The 23,279-nt window shown below is 47.2% G+C and overlaps 1 protein-coding gene across 4 annotated transcripts in view; it reads right to left on the reverse strand.

Annotated features, from left to right (window-relative positions):
- Nucleotides 1–11,278, reverse strand: part of CFAP100 (cilia and flagella associated protein 100) — a 42,385-nt gene extending 31,107 nt beyond the window's left edge. Inside the window, exons 1-6 of one of the 4 annotated variants that reach the window (XM_068251575.1) lie at nt 11,211–11,278; nt 10,846–10,990; nt 4,203–4,318; nt 1,420–1,509; nt 1,244–1,344; nt 638–821 (exon numbers count right to left, since the gene is read on the reverse strand). In XM_068251575.1, coding sequence (XP_068107676.1) covers nt 638–821; nt 1,244–1,344; nt 1,420–1,509; nt 4,203–4,257 — 430 coding nt within the window. In that variant the 5' untranslated portion in view covers nt 4,258–4,318; nt 10,846–10,990; nt 11,211–11,278. Of the gene's footprint in view, nt 1–637; nt 822–1,243; nt 1,345–1,419; nt 1,510–4,202; nt 4,437–10,768; nt 10,991–11,210 lie in introns of all 4 variants that reach the window. The other 3 variants (XM_068251574.1, XM_068251572.1, XM_068251573.1) reach the window with 3 other exon arrangements.
- Between the last annotated feature and the right edge of the window lie 12,001 nt (nt 11,279–23,279).

The following is a 23,279-nucleotide window of genomic DNA, read 5'->3' on the forward strand; positions in this document are numbered from 1 at the left end:
GACTACCAATAAGTGAAAGGATGGTATGTTTAAAGGGACTCCGAGCAGTGCAGAAACTATGGAAAGATGCATATCATTTTAAAGCTCTCTTTCTCCTCTTTCCAATGATATATAAACCACCGCCCTACGCCTTTTAGTTTTCGCTATTTTCGCGATTGAAAATGCCGCGGCCGCGATTTCGATCACGAAAATAGAGAAAACTAAAAGGCGTAGGGTGCCGATTTAGGTGTCGCCAGAAAGAGGAGAAAGAGGGTTTTAAAATGATATCCATCTTTCCATAGTTACATTGTATTACACAGGGCGACTTTTTCTACTGAATGGAGCTGCTGACTTTGAGAAAAAGTCGCCCTGTGTAATACAAGTAACTATGGAAAGATGGATATCATTTTAAAACCCTCTTTCTCCTCTTTCTGGCGACACCTAAATCGGCACCCTACGCCTTTTAGTTTTCTCTATTTTTGCAATCGAAATCGCGGCCGCTGCATTTTCAATCGCGAAAATAGCAAAAACTAAAAGGCGTATATTATTGGAAAGAGGAGAAAGAGAGCTTTAAAATGATATGCATCTTTCCATAGTTTCTGCACTGCTCAGAGTCCCTTCTTCACTTCTCACCTCCCACCTTCCTCCTGGTTCTTACCTCGGGTTACAGCCAGTTTCCAGGAAGGATTGTCTGGCACAACCACGGATTTCTGCATCTCCTCTGCGTTTTCTTCCATCTCCTCAGCTTCAATCTCTTTGCGCAGCCCCGCCATCTTGGCGTTCATTTTGCTGGTGTAGGTGGCCTTCTGGTGCACTTTCAGGTTTTTATTCATTTCCCTTTCCTGTGCAGGTGTGGGCATAAAGATACCATCAACACAAACACAATATTCTCAGCCCCGTTAAGCTACAAGACTTCAGAGATGCTGTCTATTGCACTGCCTGAGCTCATTGCTTCTGACTGAATTGTCCTTGTTTTCATAATTAAGAACGCCTTCTGTTTACCACTCATGTAAGGATGAAAATAAAACATACATAACAGGACTAATGCAGACTAGATCCCTGACTAGTGTTTCCATAGCTTCTGGCTGTGCCGCCTCCTCCTCCCCTCCTCATGTAAGCAAGATAAGGGTGGTGTCCTGTCTGGCAATAGCAGCCACTACAGAAGGCTAGGCTGTAGGACCGCAGCTTACAAACCTTTACTGCATGCTACTTACAGCTGATAGTATGTTTTTAATTCTTCTTTGGCATACTATGGGGTACTTACCATTTGCTTTCTCTCCTTTTCTTGGTCTCGAAGAAGGAAGAAGTCAGCATTCGGTGGGATCTTGAAGGGGTTGGGTTCACTCTTTTTCTTCTTTGCCTGAGCTGAGGGCGAACAGTTCTAATCAATTGCCAAAAGAGGGTAGTGAACACACCCAACACAACCGGTGCCCTACATACCTGACATGATTGACTTGGTATCAGTGCCAGACTTAGCAGAGCTTAGAATGGACCTCTGGGCTGAGCGGTGGGATCCTGTGCGCGCCTCTCCTGTTGGAAAAGCAAGGCTGGATGATGGAATGCTCATATATAGGACAGCATGTTGGCTAAGTCTCTTGCCTTCCAACGGCAGGGTTTGAGGTTCTATTTCTGGCCAAGCACCATCTTCATGGGGTTCGGGTGTTCTCCTCATGTTTGTGTGGCTTTCCTCCTACTTCCCAAGCCCAAAATGGTAAAATAACTGGTATTCCCCCAAATCAGCCGAAGATTATGGTAGAGACATTACACTATGACTATGGTAGGGACCAGTGATGGTCAATGAGATGCAAATAATTTTGAGTTGATGTAGGATTATGAAATGTTTGTATGCAAATGTATGCAGCTTGAAAACAAAACAATCAAATCCTGCTGAGGTAAAATTTGATTGGTCCATTTTCAAGTTTTATAAATTTGCACACAAAATTATTTGCATCTTGTCACTGGTCCCTACCATAGTCATAGTGTAATGTCTCTACCATAATCTTGGGCCCCTAGTAGGGACATTAGATTGTGAGCTGCTATGGGATTGGGTCATGGAGGTTACTTACAAATGCCAGTACAATATTAGTAACTACAGATTACCGATATTATAGCCCTGGCCAGGCTTGGGGAGCATAGAGAGGACAAGCTGGCGGCCTTATACGCATATTTATCCACTTAAATGTTAGTGCAACTTGTTTGTGTTTTTACATTCAACAAAAGGTTAAAGAGGAACTCCAGCCTAAACAAACATACTGTCATTAAGTTGCATTAGTTATGTTAATTAAAATAGATAGGTAACATAATCTCTTACCCACACTGTTTTAAAAGAACAGGCAAATGTTTGATTTCATGATGGCAGCCATATTTTTGGTTGAAAGGAGGTGACAGGGAGCATGAGACACATGCTACGCCGCAGGAAGTGACGTCAGTGGAGCGCACGCTGGCCTGGAACGAGGAAGAGGTGAGTAATCCCCGCCCGTTGCCTCTTACGAATAGCTGCAGCCACAGCACGGACCTTTTTAAAGCTGGAGGGGAGCGGAGGACGGGGGACCCAGGCGAGGGAGGGGGGGTCCGACCCCCCTCCCCGCCGCTAGGCCCAATACCCCCTTCCTGCCCGCTATCCCCTCCAGCTCGGGCGGCCCCCCACAACAACGGCTTGGGGGGGGGGGGGGGGGGGGGCGGCGGCGGCGATTTCTTTAAAAATTGCCTCAGGCGGCAAAAAGTCTAGGGCCGGGCCTGGTTACCGGGCTACCTTGCTGATTCTCTGCCTCTAGTATTTTTAGACATAGACCCTGAACAAGCATGCAGCAGATCAGGTGTTTCTGACATTATTGTCAGATCTGACAAGATTAGCTGCATGCTTGTTTCTGGTGTTATGCTGCGAATACACGGGTCGATTCCGGCGCTCGATTCTGCACCTGATCGTTTTGCCCACTCGATTCTCTTATCTTTTGCTCGTTTTTCTTATCTTTTTTCAATTCACTTCAATGATGAATCGAGCGGCAAAACGATGGAACTGTCATCGTACATGTCGGAAATTATCCATCGAGCCATCTTATCAGCTCAAAATCGAGCCGTGTATTCCCAGCATACTGCAGCCAAATAGACCAGCAGGGCTGCCAGGCAACTGGTATTGTTTAAAAGCAAATGAATATGGTAGCCTCCATATACCTCTCACTACAGTGGTCCTTTAATCTCTTTAGCCACAAAGACCCCCATCCTGTATTCAGTCTGAAATGTGCTGACGAAAAGCAAACCATTCTCCTAAAAAGTTAATTTCCTCAGATCCAGGAGCATATCAAAGCCAGCAGATCCTGATGAATTAGTGAGTCCCTGAATACATTACCATAGGCTAATTTTCATAGGATAATTTTGGCGCGTACGTTAAAAAGGGGCGCTGGGAAAAAAGGGCGCCGGGTTTTTAACGATAAGCATGGATAACGTTTAAAAATGTATTGTACTGTATTTCGTTTAAAATTAATGTTTTTTAAAGTTATAAATCATTAAATAATGTGCATTAAATCGGCAATAGTAAAAACGTTAATCTTTCGTTTAAATACTGAAACGTATAATAACGTTTAAAAAAAAAATTACTAAGTAACCCTCCCTGTACCTACCCCTAACCCCTAGACCCCCCTGTTGATGCCTAAACCTAAGACCCCCCCTGTTGGTGCCTAAGTAACCCTCCCTGTACCTACCCCTAACCCCTAGACCCCCCTGTTAGTGCCTAAACCTAAGACCCCCCTGTTGGTGCCTAAACCTAAGACCCCCCTGTTGGTGCCTAAACCTAAGACCCCCCTGTTGGTGCCTAAACCTAAGACCCCCCCCTGTTGGTTTTTTCGTTTAAAAATATTGTAAAAAAAAAATGTACTGTTTTTCGTTTAAAAATAATGTTTGAAAAAAAATATTGTACTGTTTTTCGTTTAAAAATAATATTTAAAAATGTATAAATCATTAAATAATGTGTAATCATGAGAAGCAGTAATAAAACATTAAGTCTCCGGGCGCCGCTTTTAAAACGTTATTTTTCACCGGCGCCCTTTTTTCCTATCGGGCGCCCATTAAACGATATTTATTATAGGAGTGAATGGCGGCGCCCGATTTGTCCACTAGCCTCAGGCGCCCGAATTTACTGTTTCCAATTTTGGCTCCCTCCCCGGATCAAGAGTTTTGCAAATAAGGAGAATTGTTTGAACTTTACAATAATATATTGAAGCACTTACTGGATCCGGAGGCCGTGCTCTCCCGTGACACCACAGAGCGTTCTAGAGATGACATTCTGGATTCTGGAAGAGTCCGCTTCACGGTCTGGAGACGTTTAGGTGCTCAGTGTTACAACCTGCCCACAAAAGGGAAGTCAGTGGAGGGCCTTGTTATCCGGCAGATACTGCATATTATCTAGGTGAGTATTGTCAGTCCCGTGACTATACAACAGATGAATAGTAGAACAAGAAACCCTGAAATTACAATTAGAATAAACCAATACAAAATTTTAGTTAGCCATAAATCCCAACTGTCCATGTTTTAGAGGGACAGTCCCTATTTGGGAACCAAATCCTTCCAGTTCCATCCCTCTTGCATTTGTCCCTCTTTCAGGAATCATGTACAAATCTATGTCATTTTATCTATTTTCTGCAAAAAAAATTTTTATTGACTTTATTCCCATCCTTCAAATTGATATATTTCTAATTTTCAAATGTTAATATAAATAAAACTGAACCAGTATACAAAATACCAGTGTAGATTAAATTATAAAACAACATCATTTTCTTATCAAATCTTTTTGGTATGCGTGACTAGGGGTGTGTCAGAGGCATGATTAAGGGTGTGGCAGGGGTGTGGCGTAAGTGTCCCTCTTTCATATTCCAAAAAGTTGGGAGGTATGATTTAGCAATTACTAGTACAAAGAACAGAATAAAACCAGTTAAAACCATAAACACATATGGGGCTTGATTCACTAAACCGTGATAACTCAAATAGCACACCTTATCAAAGATCACACCTTATGAAAAGATATCACACCTTATCAAAGGTATCACACCTTATTAAAGTTAACATGCCTTATCAGAGTAGCATAGCGAGCGCTAGGAACCTGCAGGGGCTCAGGGCAGGACGAGTGTCATTGGCAATTAGCAGGCATAAGTTTGTAGCGCTTGCTATGCTACTCTGCTAAGGCGTGTTAACTTTGATAAGGTGTGATATCTTTTCATATAATGTGATCTCTGATAAGGTGTGATATTTGAGTTATCACGGTTTAGTAAATCAAGCCCATAGTGTGTAGGAGGCAGGGCCGGATTTACCATAAGGAACTGTAGGCACACGCCTACAGGCATCTAATGATGGAAAGGCGGTTCATCCCCCTCCCCTAGTGCGCCCCATCCTCCTTACCTATGCAGAGTCCCAAGCAGAGCATAAATAAGAGGTTACTCACCCAGCTCTTGGGATTCCACTGACGAGATCTCCCTTCAGTTGGGGGCACCACTAGCTACTTAATACTGAGGGTTCCTCTGGCTACCTAATGCTCAGGGGCACCTGTAGCTGCATATGAGAGCTATCGGCGCGGGAGACTTGGGCACAGGATACAGCCGGTATATGGCTGATCCTGCTGCCGCACAAGTTCCCGGCCGTGGTAAATACTATTCCCCCTCCAGGCCGCCATGGATGGTGTGGAATGAAATAATTCGGCTTCCAGCAATTATTGTGTTTTAAAAGTAACTTCAGCTCCGTCTTCTGACCTATGATAGCCAGGCAAGCAAAGTAAGGGAGATGTGACAGCTGGGCCAGCCAGCACATGTGCGGTGTAGTGTGGCGGGTTTTGTATGTTCATGGAGAGTGAAGTCTAGGGAGCCAGGACATCTGTGCCTATAGGCTTCTGTGATGTAAATCCGGGCCTGGTAGGAGGCAATCATCAGTCAAAACTCCCTGTTGTAAAAAGATACGCCCTTCTGACCAGCAGAACTGGCACTCAGGTGAAGTATATCTCCCCCATTGTGCAGTCTAAGATGCAGATCCTGGCAACTACAAATGCATGTCAATAATATAGCCCATGTTTGCCTAAATAATAAAGGTGCGACATGACCAAGGAAGTGCAGTGACATGCCTGGAAAAACTCATGTGCAATGTGATCAAATAATATACGGTACATACTGTATTATATTTTTTTGTGCCAAGGATGCTTATTAACATCTATGAGTAAATAGAACACCCAATCCACAACAATGGAGTTGGAGGTGGCAAATTGTACACAGCTTAGAACTGGCCAAGTTGCATACAGTTTTCCTCAAATTACATTTGCCTGCAAGTTTAAATTAGCATCACACTAACTGTCTCTAGTAGAACTTATGGCCCATATGCAATCATGTTTTTCTCCTAAGTTTTCCTCTAGGTGATATTTTCACATCTCGTCAATAAATGCATTTTGAACCATCACCAAGCAAGAAAATACTCAAAATAATTTTGGCAGTACTTTTTGGTACTTTCTCAATTGCAAAGTGCTGAAAAGTTATTGAAAAAAAATCTCGAAGGCGAAAACTCAGGAGATAAAGGGAATTGCATATGGGCCTGAGGCCCGGTTCACATCTGCGTTTTTTGCGGAGCCGGCTGTACGGATCTGACCATCAGGATCAGATAAAAACTGTCAGTTTTCTATTTGTTCCTATGTAGCTGCAAAACCTTCCGTTGAGCGAAACAGTCCGGAAAATTGGGTCCTGCTGCATTTTTTTGTCCGTTCAGAGGAACGGACAACTCAACCATATGGACTGTTCTGTTGGCAAAAGCTACTGTGAGCCGAGCCTGAGAGTTAGTACAAATTTAAATAAATAAATAAAAAAACAACACTTAAAGAGGCTCTGAAGTCTCCCTAAAATTAGGTTTTTATTTTAAAAACCTCATTACCATTATAGTCCCTCGTAAAACGCCGCATCCTTGTGGCTGAAAAACCCCTCGATCACCCCAAACTCACGGGGTACACGGCAGGCAAAATCCGCGACTTTCTTGGTCGTGGATTTTGCTGCCGCCTCTATGCGCGTCAATCAGCGCGTATCTCCGCCTCTCCCCTGCCACTCTCAGTGAAGGAAGACTGAGAGGGGCGGGGGAGAGGCGGCGAGCCATGCTGATTGACGCGCATAGAGGCAGAGCTGCGCTGCCTCTATGTGGAAGGAGCCCGCCGTGCACCCCTGTGAGTTTGGGGTGATCGAGGGGGTTTTCAGCCGCGGGGATGCGGTGTTTTAAGAAGGACTATAATGGTAATGAGGTTTTTAAAATAAAAACCTCATTTTAGGGAGACTTCAGAGTCTCTTTAACCCCCCCCCCCCCCCCCTCCAAAAAAACCCCCTAAAAATCCTTTTTGATGTTTTTAGAGACTGCTCCCAACCACAGCCAACCCTGGACTGCCAGGCCACGCCTCCTCCCATAAGCCATCATTCCTGGGAGCATGGGGCTGCACAGCACAGCAGCTGTTGTGTCACACTGTAGATCTATTAACTTCAAGAAGATGCTAAACAACGTTTTGAAATGATGAATGCTTATGAAGCTGAGGGGCGTAGTCTCTGCAAAGATGCATTGCAGAAATCCTGATATGCGTGAAATTCAACTTTAAAACGTGTGGCCAACCAAACCAATACCTGTTTTTTTCTCCATAACTGGCTACTCTGCCTCGGTACCACCCCATGGCTACTCCCTCGGGCCATGGACATAAACACCTTGTGCTGATAATAATCAAAACGTCTCTATTCTAACTGGAGTCAATGATTGTGAATCCTGTAACTGATGAGGTCCTGGATGTGTCCAGCATATTGAGTGTGAAGTGAATCTCTTTTGAGTGGTCTTGTTATAAAGGTGGGGATTAGCTGATCGCAAATATATTGCTGGCACTTTTCTGCAGATCAGCTGGTCACTATATTTATTAAAGTGACAACAGACTTAATTAATCACCACTAATGTACGTTTGCCTGTTTCCTGTCATCGCCACTTTTGACGACAGTAAGTAATGATTACCATATTTATAAAGTGGCAATCAGTGTGTGGAGCACTTACTAAATGGCTGACACCGTATTCAGCAATTAGCACTTGACAACTGCATAGCTTTCTGCTGCATCACATGGTAGTATGGTACTAAGGCAACAGTGTCAATGTTACAATGGACTGTTAGGGTTTATAGTGTTCAAAAAATGGACTTTCACGGTACTATGCGGATAGCACACAATGTACAGTGTGTCATAATAACAGACAGCGGAACACTGATCGCTGATCCGAGTACACATTGCATAGTGTATGGTCTGCTTTACATCCAGAAACTGATTGATCTTATAATGCAACTGTTCACATTTCATAACGTAAGAATGGATCCAAACACAAATGCTAAAGGAATCCAGGCACCAATTTATCAAAATATAGAAGTTCTGCGCTTTAACAATGAATCCGGCCTACTCCTGTTCATAGGGCAGAACAGCAGCAGATCACTATACATTACCTGGTCCCAGCGGCATGACAGGTTCTCTCAATCACCTTGCGGGTCCACTCTCTGCATGTCATGTGAGCCACATGATGATGCACTGCATGGAGTAATCCCTGCTCCGAGCTGCACTGAAGAGGACCTGTCATGGGAGTAGGCAATGTATAACGCTCCACTGCCGCTCTGCATTAAGGCGCATACACACATCCGATTTTGATTGGCCAATCACTGACCAATTTTACCGCCTCCATGTATTATGAGAGCCAACAGACTTTAAAGAGACTCCGTGACAAGCATCTCCCCCCATCCCCCGGGGGATACTTACCTCGGAAGGGGGAAGCCTCTGGATCCTAACAAGGCTTCCCCCATCCTCTTCTGTCCCTCGGTTACAGTGCTCTCTCTCTTGAGTCGCCTGCGCAGTAGAGTGAACCCGATTGGGCTGGGCTACTTCTGCGCAGGATCGCGGTGGGGTGGGGGGTGGTATTGTCTTGTTACAGGTTTAAAGCTCTCATACTACATGGAAATGGTAAAATTGGCTAATCATTTGCCAATAAAAATTGGATGTGTGTACCAGGCCTTAGCTACAGGGGCAGGCCAGTCCCACTGTGGTGGATGTCAGTTAAATGAATAAGGGGAAGGGGGGGGGGGGCTTAGTGTAGATACACCCATGTATGGCAGTGCTGCTTATAAGGTGTAACCTGTACATAGACTTTGAATCAGAACAGGATTGTCCACTAAAAAGAAGACAATCGAGAGCCCCCGATAGTGTATCACTGTTATATAATTAGCATAAATGAAAGGACGATTGGAATTATACTCACAAGTCTGGGTTGCCGATGCAGGGCAACCACTTCAATCGCAGACGAGGAGATTAGACCTGCCCTCGCTCAGGTTAAAAAAGTCGCTCTCCGTAGCAAGAAAAAATGAGGGTATCAACACCCATCCACCAGGTGGATCAAATTGTAATATAATATACAGAGGCGCCAATAGAATAAAAGTAGTACCAATTAAAATTCAGTAAAATATGTGGGTGGTAAGGGTGGGCTTACACAAAAAATAAGAAACACAAGTATTGATTTGCATTTGGCGCCTCTGTATATTATATTAGGATTGTCCACTAGGCAGGTGGTCGGGGTTTAGTGGGTGTCAAGGCACCCACCAGCCACCTTCTCTGACCTCTCTCCACTTCACCTTACCAAAAGGACCACAAGGGGGCCCTGAATCTCCTAACTTTCCTAGGGCCCCATTACATCTTAATCCATCTCAGCTTTGAATTGCAACGCACTACTGTGCGCAACTAAGCGTCCGTCACAATGCACCGTGTCAGTGTGAAGGTACCATTAATGTGCTCTGTAACTAAGGTTAGTAAGCAGGGACTACCTATATAGCTTTTCTCCAATCAAAATACACTTCTGAACGGATGAACTGATGCTCAGCACTTCAGGACTGAGTAACAACCTTTGCTGTGAATGGTTTTGCATTGCTCAACTCAATAGTAATCCATCAATTCATTGCTTGAGCCAATTGAAATGATCCTCCGCTACCAAGCTGCTCTCAGACGGCCTGCCAATACAAATTGATTTAAAGGACCTCTGTCGTAAAAATCTTAAAAACATGTAAACACATACAAATAAGAAGTATGTTTCTTCCAGAGTAAAATGAGCCATAAATTACTATTCTCTTATGTTGCTGTCACTTACAGTAAGAAGTAGAAATCAGACATTACTGACAGATTGTGGACTAGCCCATCTTCTCATGGGGGGTTCTCAGGGTTTTCTTTAATTTTAAAAACACTTCGTGAATGGCAGTTGCTCCGTCCAACTGCCAAAAAAATGTGTAGCGAGCAGGGAGGCTGGCCAGCATCTTTGTATACATATTTTTCAGGGAATGTCTTTATAAAGAATAAAGGCCATGCTGAGAATCCACTATGGAGAGATGGACTAGCCCAAAATCTGTCGGTAATGTCAAATTTCTAATACTTACTGTAAGTGACAGCAACATAGGAGAAAAGTAATTTATGGCTCATTTTACTCTGGAAGAAATGAACTTCTTATTTGTATGTGTTACAGATTTTAAGATTTTCGCAACAGTTCCTCTTTAAATCTGTTTTAGAAGAGTACCGATTTTTACTGCGCTGTGAGCAGCCAGCTCTACAATCCACTGCACTGTGATGTTAAAGGTTGAGTTCTGCAAGTTGAGGAGGACATACAGAAACAGGAAAAACAAAACTATAATCAAATAGAAACACAAATAAGCTGCACTCAGCTAACTTCCCTCTCCACAAATATCAGTCTCCAGAACGACCACCCCAAAAAGCATTCCCTCTGTTCCACTCACCTTCTATAGAACAGCTGATTACATCCTCTTGGAGATAAAATATTGATAAGCTTCCATAGAGGCCACACAATGCTTACCACGTGGGACGATTCTTCCTTGTTTACATCTCCATGGAGATCAGAGCTCCTCTCTATGGCAACAGGACTACAATGCTTAGCAGCCCTTCCCCCTCCTTCTCTAGTTTTCCTTTGCATTTTTGCAGAATGGACAGCAGAGGGCGCACTATAAAAAGAAATAAACAACATTGCAATGAAATGTGGTAATTATTCAATAATTACTATTGTTAAAGTATATTTTTGTGAAAAATGCAGTCCAGGACCGTTATGACCATTATGCTTTTACAAAATATGAATACTAGTACTATTAAAGAGGAACTGTAGTGAAAATAAAATAATTCAAAAAAAATGCTTATTGTTTATAATATTTATTTATAGATTCCTACCCCTGATTTACATTCTGAAATGTATCCCTGGTGGTGTCATCTTTAGTTCTACCTGTTGATCTGTATGGAATGTTCGTTACTGAGAGTTCTATGCACAGAGGGAGATAGGCTTGGCAGTTGGGAAAAGCTGTTGTTTCCCACATTCCAGCAAGGTTCACAGACAGTAAACGGTCAGGACCTTGTTCATGACATGACACTGTAGGAGGGGTTTCACCCTGATATCAGCCATACAGACCTCCCTGATGATCTATTGTGCTGGGAATAGGCCCCGTTCACACTTGCGGTTTTGCAAAAACCGCACCGGATGTCCGGACCGCACCGGAGCCGGATCGGACCTGAACCGTACGGTTCCTGTCCGGATCCGGTCCGGATCCGGTCCGGTTGCATACGGTTTCCGTGCGGTATGAACACGGTTCCGGTCCGGATCCGGATTCTTAAAGAGATAACAACCTGTATAAATACCTGGGGTTCTGGGAGGTCAGCAGAAGCTCTGGGGTCATTGTTGGAGACAGCTGGACGTGTGGAGACCATCCTTGGATACAGAGACAGCAGTTGGGACCATGGATCCAGTCATTTTTTACGCCTATTACCTGGGAATTCTCTCCTTCCTGTTGTTTACCTACTACTATGTGGGGAGAAGGCGTGCTCCTCGCAGGAGATGGTGGGTGCACCCTCTACTAGCCAGGAGGCAGAGGAAGGGAGAGTTCCAGGCCCTCTACCGGGACCTCAGACGACACCCACAGAAGTTCTACAGCTACACTCGGATGTCTATTCCCCTGTAAGTATATAGGCCTAAATACACCAACCCCCACCATTCCTAAACACCCCACCCTCACCCCCACAACACCTCATCCCTGTATACCTAGCTAAACACACCACCCTGACCCCCACACCCCTGTATACCTAGCTATACAGTACACCCCCACCCTCCACAACACTCCCAAACCTCTGTAAACACACCTCCCCCATCCTCCACCCAACACCTTGTCCCACAACATACTTTACAGCTTCTTCCTTTCCATCTCCTGACAGGTTTGATACCCTTTTGGAGATGGTGAAGGATGACCTTAGGAAGAAGGATACCAGGTTCAGGAGAGCAGTCACACCACAAGAACAACTACTCATCACACTGAGGTATGTAAAAACAAATTTTTTTATTGCAAAAACAACCACTTTCCAACATGGAAACATTCTTCCAACATGGAAGACAAAAAAATAACATATCTATGGTATAGCCCGGTCAGTTTTAAGGAACACCAACCACCAACTTTGTGCTGGAAGAGATGTAGGGCATAGCTGCCCAAGTGTCTTTCGGGGACACCAGGCCCTAATAAATTGAAGTGCTTCAAAAACCTAACCACTGGCACAGGACCCTCTGAGCCATGGATGAAGGACACAGGTCAGTGAAAAGGCTAGGCCTCTCACCGACCAGTCAAGGTGTCCTTCATCCATGGCTCCAAGGGTCTTGTGCAAGTGGTTAGGAACAAGAACAAAGTGAGGAGCAAGAGGAACCGATGGCAGAGGTGCATGACTACAGGTGCAGTGCAACAGGCACAAGGTTGTGACCCAGGTAGTGTCTTTCGGGGACACCAGGCCCTAAAATTGAAGTGCTTCAAAAACCTAACCACTGGCACATGACCCTCTCAGCCATGGATGAAGGACACAGGTCAATGAAAAGGCTAGGCCTCTCACCGACCAGTGAAGGTGTCCTTCACCCATGGCTCCAAGGGTCTTGTGCAAGTGATTAGGATCAACAAAGTAAGGAACAAGAGGAATCAAAGGCACAGGAGCAGGACTACAGGTGCAGTGCAACAGGCACAAGGTTGTGACCCAGGTAGTGTCTTTCGGGGACACCAGGCCCTAAATTATTAGTGCTTCTAAAACCTAACCACTGGCACAGGACCCTCTGAGCCATGGATGAAGGACACAGGTCAGTGAAAAGGCTAGGCCTCTCACCGACCAGTCAAGGTGTCCTTCATCCATGGCTCCAAGGGTCTTGTGCAAGTGGTTAGGAACAAGAACAAAGTGAGGAGCAAGAGGAACCGATGGCAGAGGAGCAGGACTACAGGTGCAGTGCAACAGGCACAAGGTTGTGACCCAGGTAGTGTCTTTCGGGGACACCAGGCCCTAAATTATTAGTGCTTCTAAAACCTAACCACTGGCACAGGACCCTCTGAGCCATGGATGAAGGACACAGGTCAGTGAAAAGGCTAGGCCTCTCACCGACCAGTCAAGGTGTCCTTCATCCATGGTTCAAAGGGTCTTGTGCAAGTGGTTAGGAACAAGAACAAAGTGAGGAGCAAGAGGAACCGATGGCAGAGGAGCAGGACTACAGGTGCAGTGCAACAGGCACAAGGTTGTGACCCAGGTAGTGTCTTTCGGGGACACCAGGCCCTAAATTATTAGTGCTTCTAAAACCTAACCACTGGCACAGGACCCTCTGAGCCATGGATGAAGGACACAGGTCAGTGAAAAGGCTAGGCCTCTCACCGACCAGTGTAGGTGTCCTTCATCCATGGTTTCAAGGGTCTTGTGCAAGTGGTTAGGAACAAGAACAAAGTGAGGAGCAAGAGGAACCGATGGCAGAGGTGCATGACTACAGGTGCAGTGCAACAGGCACAAGGTTGTGACCCAGGTAGTGTCTTTCGGGGACACCAGGCCCTAAAATTGAAGTGCTTCAAAAACCTAACCACTGGCACATGACCCTCTGAGCCATGGATGAAGGACACAGGTCAGTGAAAAGGCTAGGCCTCTCACCGACCAGTGAAGGTGTCCTTCACCCATGGCTCCAAGGGTCTTGTGCAAGTGATTAGGATCAACAAAGTAAGGAACAAGAGGAATCAAAGGCACAGGAGCAGGACTACAGGTGCAGTGCAACAGGCACAAGGTTGTGACCCAGGTAGTGTCTTTCGGGGACACCAGGCCCTAAATTATTAGTGCTTCTAAAACCTAACCACTGGCACAGGACCCTCTGAGCCATGGATGAAGGACACAGGTCAGTGAAAAGGCTAGGCCTCTCACCGACCAGTGAAGGTGTCCTTCACCCATGGCTCCAAGGGTCTTGTGCAAGTGATTAGGAACAACAAAGTAAGGAACAAGAGGAATCAAAGGCACAGGTGCAGGACTACAGGTGCAGTGCAACAGGCACAAGGTTGTGACCCAGGTAGTGTCTTTCGGGGACACCAGGCCCTAAATTATTAGTGCTTTTAAAACCTAACCACTGGCACAGGACCCTCTGAGCCATGGATGAAGGACACAGGTCAGTGAAAAGGCTAGGCCTCTCACCGACCAGTGAAGGTGTCCTTCACCCATGGCTCCAAGGGTCTTGTGCAAGTGATTAGGATCAACAAAGTAAGGAACAAGAGGAATCAAAGGCACAGGTGCAGGACTACAGGTGCAGTGCAACAGGCACAAGGTTGTGACCCAGGTAGTGTCTTTCGGGGACACCAGGCCCTAAAGTTCAAGTCCAGCAAAACCAAAAGTTAAAAAGCCCTGTGATGGTATCCTTCCTCCGAGGATCGGAGGTATTCAGAGGAGCATGTCCAGGAACAATTTGACTTTTTTTTTCAAATTGTATCGGCACCACTACTAGAAAAGGTGGGAGTTGCTGCCTGGAAATCTGGACTCTCTTGGGTGCTGGTCGTGGATGAGCTGGACCCTGACAGCGGTGGCCCATATTGACTGCCTCTGTAGCCGGTGTACATCTGTGATGATTGCCAGGTGGGCACCGCTGTTGGTTGTGGGGGTCTAAAAATTGGTGGTTGCAATAATGGCGTGTCCATGTGCTGTTTAATCACCTCCAGCAAATTGGAATGGCACGCCATCAGGTTTTGGGAAGGCACCTTTTCCAGATATGGTATTAGAGACATCACAGTGTGAAAACACGGGTGTGCCTGCAATTTCAGTAGTTCCTTGCTTTGTTGATGCATTTGCTGCATCATGTTCTGCAGCTGGCCCACCGACTGATGATGCTGCGCACGCAGTTGGTCGATTTCTCCTCTGTGCATCTCATGAATCATTTTAAGCTCGTCCCTGCAGTGCCCATGTACAGCGTCGAGCTCACATTGCAGTGAAGTGATGTGGGACTTGTACTGCTCCATGATATGGCCCCTGTCCTCATCTTGCAACTGCCGGGTTATGAGAGTTTGGTGGCTCTGAAGAATCCCGAGAAGTCCGGAGACAGCCCCGGACATCTCGGACTCTGTCTCTCTCCTTGTTGGGGGGAGGGTACCTCGACGCCTCACTGGTGTGGTGGTCCTCACTGGTGGTGTGGCAGCATCTTCCCGTCCTCTGGCCTGTGTCGGGGTTGCCCTGCGCGCTGGTTGTGCTGCAGTCTCTCGGTGCTCCTCACTTTGTTCTTGTTCCCCTGGAGCTTCCATAGCGGTCGATTGTGGAGGTTCAGCTTCTTCCACACTCGGTCCTGCAACCTCAACATCCAAGCTCTCTTCTGCCAAGTCATCATCAAAGGAGAGAGTTGGGATTAAGGACTCCCTCCTCCTACTCCTCTCCTCGGGGCAATAGGTTACATCGGCGACGTCATCATCCACCAAGCTCTCCTCACTGCTGAACCGTGCCTCCTGGGTCGGTTCCTCTTGCTCCAAATTGTCTTCAGTCCTGTAGATAAAAACAATATTTATTGGTGTGCCAAACAGCATGTGGCGTCAATTCACAGAGCTAGCAAACACTAGCAATCACTTTATCAACCGTTTCTACCCAACATTTGATAAAGCTTGTGAGAAAAGTTCGCTAGCCATGGGAATTGAGGCCATAGCAATACATGGCCGAAGTCATGGTAAATGAGCTCTCAGTTCCTGCCCACAGTAGTGGTACTTACAGTCTAGGTTCCAGGCTTGCATTGATGAAAGACAATTGCTTGGCAAATTGGTAGTCTTTTTGTCGCCTTCCCCCGCCACTGCCACTTCGTTCGGCAAGTTTTTTCTTCCGTAGCCATTTCACATATGCATCCCGTATATTGCGCCACCTTGTCTTGAACCTTTCTCCTGTAACGACATGAAAAATTGATTTCGATTATTTCTCTTGTAGGTACATCGCAACTGGACAAACATATACATCGCTACATGTCACATTTCGTATTGGGAAGAGCACGGTGGCAGGCATCGTCGTGAGGACTTCGAGGATCCTTTGGACGCGACTGAGGGCCAGATACATGCCTGTGCCGGACACCACGAAATGGGAGGAGATCGCCCAGGGCTTCTGGACCGAGTGCAAGTTTCCTAATTGTGTTGGCGCACTGGATGGGAAACACATCCGGATTCAGAAACCCGTGGGGAGTGGCAGCCATTATTTCAACTATAAAAAATACTTCAGCATTGTTCTAATGGCAGTGGCAGATGCGGACTACAAGTTTGTGTACGTGGATGTGGGGTCGTACGGTAGTTCCAATGACTCTGGAATTTTCCAGCGTACGACCCTTTGCCGGCTGATGGAGGAAGGCAGACTGCGTCTCCCCCGTGACAGACCCTGGCCTGGGACAAGGGCACCGGCCTACCCCTATGTGTTTGTGGGGGACGAGGCCTTCGCCCTGTCCGACCATGTAATGCGTCCGTACCCAGACAGGGGACTTGATGCCAGCCAGCTACACTTCAATGCTCGGTTGAGCCGTGCAAGGAGAATGGTGGAGTGCACATTTGGGATCCTGGTGTCAAAGTGGAGGGTGTTCCACACGCCCATGCTGCTGAAACCGGGCAACGCAGTTGTCGTGGTGAAGGCAGCATGCATCCTCCACAACTTTGTGCGGCAGGAGGAAAGAGAGACTCCGGAACCCCCGAATGTGCTTCCACTAATGCCCCTGCGGAGGTATGCAACCAGGCCAAGGGTAGTGTCACTGCGGAACAGGGACCAACTGAGACTTTATTTTACCACACCACCAGGACGAGGGTGAATGTTTGGTTTTTAATATGTTTTGTTGAAATGTGTTTATTTTGGAGTTTCAAGTTTTTGAGTGATTTTAAATGTATTAATTTTTTACAATAAATTGATGTATAATAATTGGTCATTGTGTATGTTTTATGTGCACAGGTGGGGTACATCGCAGGTGGGTGGGATACATCACAGGTGGGTGGGATACATCACAGGTGGGATACATCACAGGTGGGGTACAGGTGGGTGGGATACATCACAGGTGGGGTACTGGTGGGTGGGATACATCACAGGTGGGATACATCACAGGTGGGGTACAGGTGGGTGGGATACATCACAGGTGGGGTACAGGTGGGTGGGATACATCACAGGTGGGATACATCACAGGTGGGGTAGAGGTGGGTGGGATACATCACAGGTGGGGTACAGGTGGGTGGGATACATCACAGGTGGGGTACAGGTGGGTGGGATACATCACAGGTGGGGTACAGGTGGGTGGGATACATCACAGGTGGGTGGGATACATCACAGGTGGGATACATCACAGGTGGGGTACAGGTGGGTGGGATACATCACAGGTGGGGTACTGGTGGGTGGGATACATCACAGGTGGGATACATCACAGGTGGGGTACAGGTGGGTGTGATACATCACAGGTGGGTGGGATACAGCACAGGTGGGGTACAGGTGGGTGGGATACATCACAGGTGGGATACATCACAGGTGGGGTAGAGGTGGGTGGGATACATCACAGGTGGGGTAGAGGTGGGTGGGATACATCACAGGTGGGGTAGAGGTGGGTGGGATACATCACAGGTGGGGTACAGGTGGGTGGGATACATCACAGGTGGGGTACAGGTGGGTGGGATACATCACAGGTGGGGTACAGGTGGGTGGGATACATCACAGGTGGGGTACTGGTGGGTGGGATACATCACAGGTGGGATACATCACAGGTGGGGTACAGGTGGGTGTGATACATCACAGGTGGGTGGGATACAGCACAGGTGGGGTACAGGTGGGTGGGATACATCACAGGTGGGATACATCACAGGTGGGGTACAGGTGGGTGGGATACATCACAGGTGGGGTACAGGTGGGTGGGATACATCACAGGTGGGGTACAGGTGGGTGGGATACATCACAGGTGGGTGGGATACAGCACAGGTGGGGTACATCACAGGTGGGGTACAGGTGGGTGGGATACATCACAGGTGGGGTACAGGTGGGTGGGGAACAGGTGGGTGGGCTACGGGTGGGTGGGCAACACGTGGGTGACACAAATCCATAGCAAAAGTGGAATACATCACAAGCTTAAACCACAAGCCCCCCCAAAAAACTTCTAGTCAACATACCCTCTGTGCCTTGCTGTCTCTTGCTCAAGTTCTCAAAGTCCTCCACATACAGCTTGGCAATTTTTTTCCACAGGCCTCTGCATTTTTTGATGTTGCTGTGGTCCGCATCCCCCTTGTCCCACAGGGCTGGTACCTGCTGCACCTGTAGGATGAGGTCTTCTGATGTGTAGGGCCTCACCCCCTCGCTATCAGACAGATCCTGCTCCATATTGCTGCCAAAGAGCTCCAGCATGAAGTCACTGCTGCTCCACTCTGTGAACGCTGGTGCCATGTGGTCCCCATCCAAAATGGCCACCATACCATAGAGTCAGCATAGGAAGTGTGGTACAACATCCGGTTTTTATAGCCAGTGTGTTGTGCGCTCTCCGGTTCTCATTGGTTTCCATTGGCCGGATGCAACATTCCGGCTCCGGTCCGGATACGTCAGCCGGACCAGCCGGACCAAAAAATAGCGCATGTTGGAACGGACGCCGGAGTCCGGATCCGGTCCGGCTCCGGTCCGGACGAAACGGACGCATGTGAACGGTCGCATAGACTTTCATTGCTATGCCGTGCGTCCGTTTCGTCCGGTCCGCATGCGGTCCGGCTCCGGCACGGCTCCGGCACGGCGATTCCGGATAGCAGCCGCTAATGTGAACCGGGCCTACATGGTTCGTTTTTTAACTGATTAGATGGTTCGATAGATCATTTCCGAGTCCGACATGTCCGATCTCCCTTTTGATTCTTTGGCCGCTCGTTTTCTGATAGAAGTGAATGGAAAAAGATAAGAGAAACGAGCGGAAGATAAGATAATTGACTGCAGAATCGAGCCGCAAAAACGATCGAGAGCAGAAATGCACGGTAGAAACAAACTGTGTATTCCCAGCATTAGAGAAAAGGTAAAGGGAGTATCAGCTCAGCTACTGATTGGAATGAAGTTCAATCCTTGGTTAAAGTTCCTTTTTTAAAACTTAATAACGTGTCAGCACTTTGCAACACTACATTAAAAATAGTAAATTGGCAGGAAAGGAATCAAGCAGCAACAATGTTGGTGCTCATCTACTTTAAGGCCTGGTGCACACCAAAACCCGCTAGCAGATCCGCAAAATGCTAGCAGATTTTGAAACGCTTTTTCTTCTTTTTCTGTAGCGTTTCAGCTAGCGTTTTGCGGTTTTGTGTAGCGATTTTGGTGTAGTAGATTTCATGTATTGTTACAGTATAGCTGTTACTGAACAGCTTCTGTAACAAAAACGCCGGCAAAACCGCTCTGAACAGGCGTTTTTCAGAGCGGTTTGCGTTTTTCCTATACTTAACATTGAGGCAAAAACGCATCCGCAATCCAAAAAAATGCCTCACCCCGGGAGTATGCGTTTCAGCAATACGCCTCCCGCTCTGGTGTGAACCACCCCATTGAGATACATTGACCAAGCGTATCCGCAGCCGCAAGCGGCTGCAGAAACGCTGAAAAAGCCGCTCGGTGTGCACCAGCCCTAAGTTTTGCAGAAACGCATACTCCCGGGGTGAGGCATTTTTTGGATTGCGGATGCGTTTCTGCCTCAATGTTAAGTATAGGAAAAACGCAAACGCCTGTTCAGAGCGGTTTTGCCGGCGTTTTTGTTACAGAAGCTGTTCAGTAACAGCTTTACTGTAACAATATATAAAATCTACTACACCAAAACGGCTACACAAAACCGCAAAACGCTAGCTGAAACGCTACAGAAAAATAAGAAAAAGCGTTTCAAAATCTGCTAGCATTTTGCGGATCTGCTAGCGGTTTTTGGTGTGCACCAGGCCAAAGTCCTGGTGCACACCAGAGGAGCTTTTCTGAGCGTTTTGAGTTTTTAAATCTGCTGCTAATGTTATCCTATGTGTCTGTGCACACTGGAGCAATGAGGTTTTGTAAAAAACCCCATAGCATTACATTGGGAAGAGCTTTTAGAGGTTTCAAAAGCTTTTCCCAATGTAATGCTATAGGTTTTTTTTACAAAACCTCATTGCTCCAGTGTGCACAGACACATAGGATAACATTAGCAGCAGATTTAAAAACTCAAAACGCTCAGAAAAACTCCTCTGGTGTGCACCAGGCCTAAGGCCCAGTGCACACCAAAACCGCTAGCAGATCCGCAATACGCTAGCGGTTTTGGGAGCTGATTTCAGAGCGATTCTAGGTATGTTTAGAGAGGTTTTCTAAACATACCTAGCGGTTTTGCGTGCGTTTTTGTGTAGCAGATTACACATATTGTTACAGAAAAAGCTGTTACTGAACAGCTACTGTAACAAAAATGCCTGGCAAACCGCTCTGAAGTAGCGTTTTTCAGAGCGGTTTGCGTTTTTCCTATACTTTACATTGAGGACGAAACGCTTCCGAAAACCGCAAACGCGCAGCAGGAGGCGCGTTTGCGGCTTGGCAAAAACCGCAAACCGCCGGAGTGCACCATCCCATTGCAATACATTAGACAAGCGTTTTTATAGGCGGATGCGGCCGGCGGATCGCTCCAAAAACCGCTCGGTGTGCACTGGGCCTAAGAGGAATTTGAGTCACACACCTGAGGGCCAGTTTCCATTGGCATTTGGGATGCTAAGCGATCGACGCATCACTTTACATTCCCCCGCGGGTATTTCCGGTTGTCGCGCAAACAACCGGATGCGATGTCAGGCAGCTTCCCATTAGTGTCAATGGGGACTCGGATGCGGGCTGCAGAAAACTGCAGCATGCTATCCATAACTTCCCTCACCTCGCATCTCGCCACTTCGCGCCTGAAAATTTGCGTCAATGGAGACTGTTCCATCGACTAACACAGGCATGGGCACACTCTGCCCTCCAGCTGTTACGGAACTACAAGTCCCACAATGCATTGCAGGAGTCTGACAGCCACAGTCCTGACTCATAAAGGCAAATGCATTGTGGGACTTGTAGTTCTGTAACAGCTGGAGGGCCGAGTTTGCCCATGCCTGGACTAACATGTGCTGCAGTTTAGATGTGGTGCGGTGCGATGATCGGACCGCACTGCGTGTAATGGAAACGGGCCCTGAAACAAGCATATGTGGCTAATCCAGTCACACTTTAGTCAGAAACCTCTAATCTGCATGCATGCTCAGGGTCTATTGCTAACAGTATACGAGGCAGAGGATCAGCAGGACAGCCAGGCAATTTGCATTGTAAGAGAAAATAAATATGGCAGCCTCCATATCCCTCTCACTTCAGCTTCAGGACCGGTGCTGTGTCCAATTGTGCTTCCCTAAAATTTGCTCTGCCCGCATGTTTAGTAGGATCCTATCCTGTCCTTACCCCAGAGTCCATGGCAGCCTAGAGGGGGAATAGTAGTCTACGCCACCTGAAATTTTGCCACTGAGCATGCGCATGAAGGCAGCATTAGGGCAGCACAATCAGGCTCTGCATCGGCTGTAGCTAAAACTGCACCACCCTTATGGCTGCTTAAAGGGAACTGAGCACAAAACCAGAAACCCTGAGCTATACCAGCCAGCATGGTCCATGGTATGAGGGGCCAAGCTTCCCCCCAGGGCCGGAGCTACCATAGGAAAAAATGGGCAGCTGCCCTAGGGCCCCAGAGCCTGTAGGGGCCCCCAAAGTGTCCCTCCCCATCCTAACTGTTGCTCCCCAGGGACTCTGCAGAGTCTGTTAAGTTGGAAGGTGATTGGGGGAGGGTCAGCAGCCATCTCAGGGGCCCAGGAGGGAGATTTGGCTGCAACAAAGGTCGGGGGTGTCTGTTGGGGGCCCCCAGGCTAATCTTGCCCTAGGGCCCAATTGTTACTTGAACTGGCCCTGCTTCCCCCTCCCTCCCAGAGCCCTTGTCCAAACCATGGACAAGGGGCTCTTCCCCACCTGCGGTGCCCCAAAAGGAAGTGGGGGGGTTCATGGTGGCATCTGGAAGTCCCCTTTAAGAAGGGGACCCCCAGATGCCCATCCCCTCCCAGGCGAAATTAGTATAGGGGTACTTACCTTACCCATTTTCACAAAGGGTTAAATGAAATAAAAACACAACCACAAATAAAGTCCTTTATTAGTCTTAATTAACCAGAAATACTTGCCTGTACCTTTAAACAAAAGTTCCCACGCCAATATCCTCGGAAAAGATCCCAAGCCAATATCCTCTATCTTGTGACCTTCTTCGTGATGCATTGATTGAAGATCTCCACACATCCGACACCACTCCCCACAATGGTGTTTCTAGCACGTAAGGGGGGTTTGCTATTAACCGTTAAAGTAATCACGGATTCAGACTCATGATTGCAGGTGTAATGCGAAATTGCGACTCGAAACCCGCATTAAATTCGGAATTCCGATTCTATTCAAAATCACAATCACGGCCAGTCCGGAAGTGGGCGGAGCCATGATGGGATTCACTCGAATCCGTGATTAGGGGTATCAAAGCAATCCTACCAATCAGTTTAACCTCCTGAGCGTTACAACGCTCAGGAAGTTCTGCTAGCCTGAGTCTGCTCCACTACAACTAATAGGTTATCCGGCTGTATAAGATCATAGCTAGCAATAGGCTAGCTAGTACATGCAATCATTGGCACCCCCCTTCCCCCTCCCAATTGCCTCCGATCCCCCCGATCAGTCCGCTTATACTTTACCCAGCCAGGATCCAGCGATCGCCGGAGCCTCCCCGGACAGCTTCGGTCTTCTTTAAGGGGAGGATCGCACATGACGTAATGACGTCATCGATGTCATGCGCAGACCCGATCCTCCCCATTGAGAAGACCGGAGCTGTGCCGGGAGGCTGCGGCGTTCGCTGGATCCTGGCTGGGTAAAGTATAAGCGGACTGTATATCGCGGGCTGAACACATGTACTAGCTAGCCTAGTACAGCCGGATAACCTATTAGTTTTAG

The sequence above is a fragment of the Hyperolius riggenbachi genome, chromosome 9, assembly GCF_040937935.1.
Source record: "Hyperolius riggenbachi isolate aHypRig1 chromosome 9, aHypRig1.pri, whole genome shotgun sequence".
NCBI classification, from domain to species: domain Eukaryota; kingdom Metazoa; phylum Chordata; class Amphibia; order Anura; family Hyperoliidae; genus Hyperolius; species Hyperolius riggenbachi.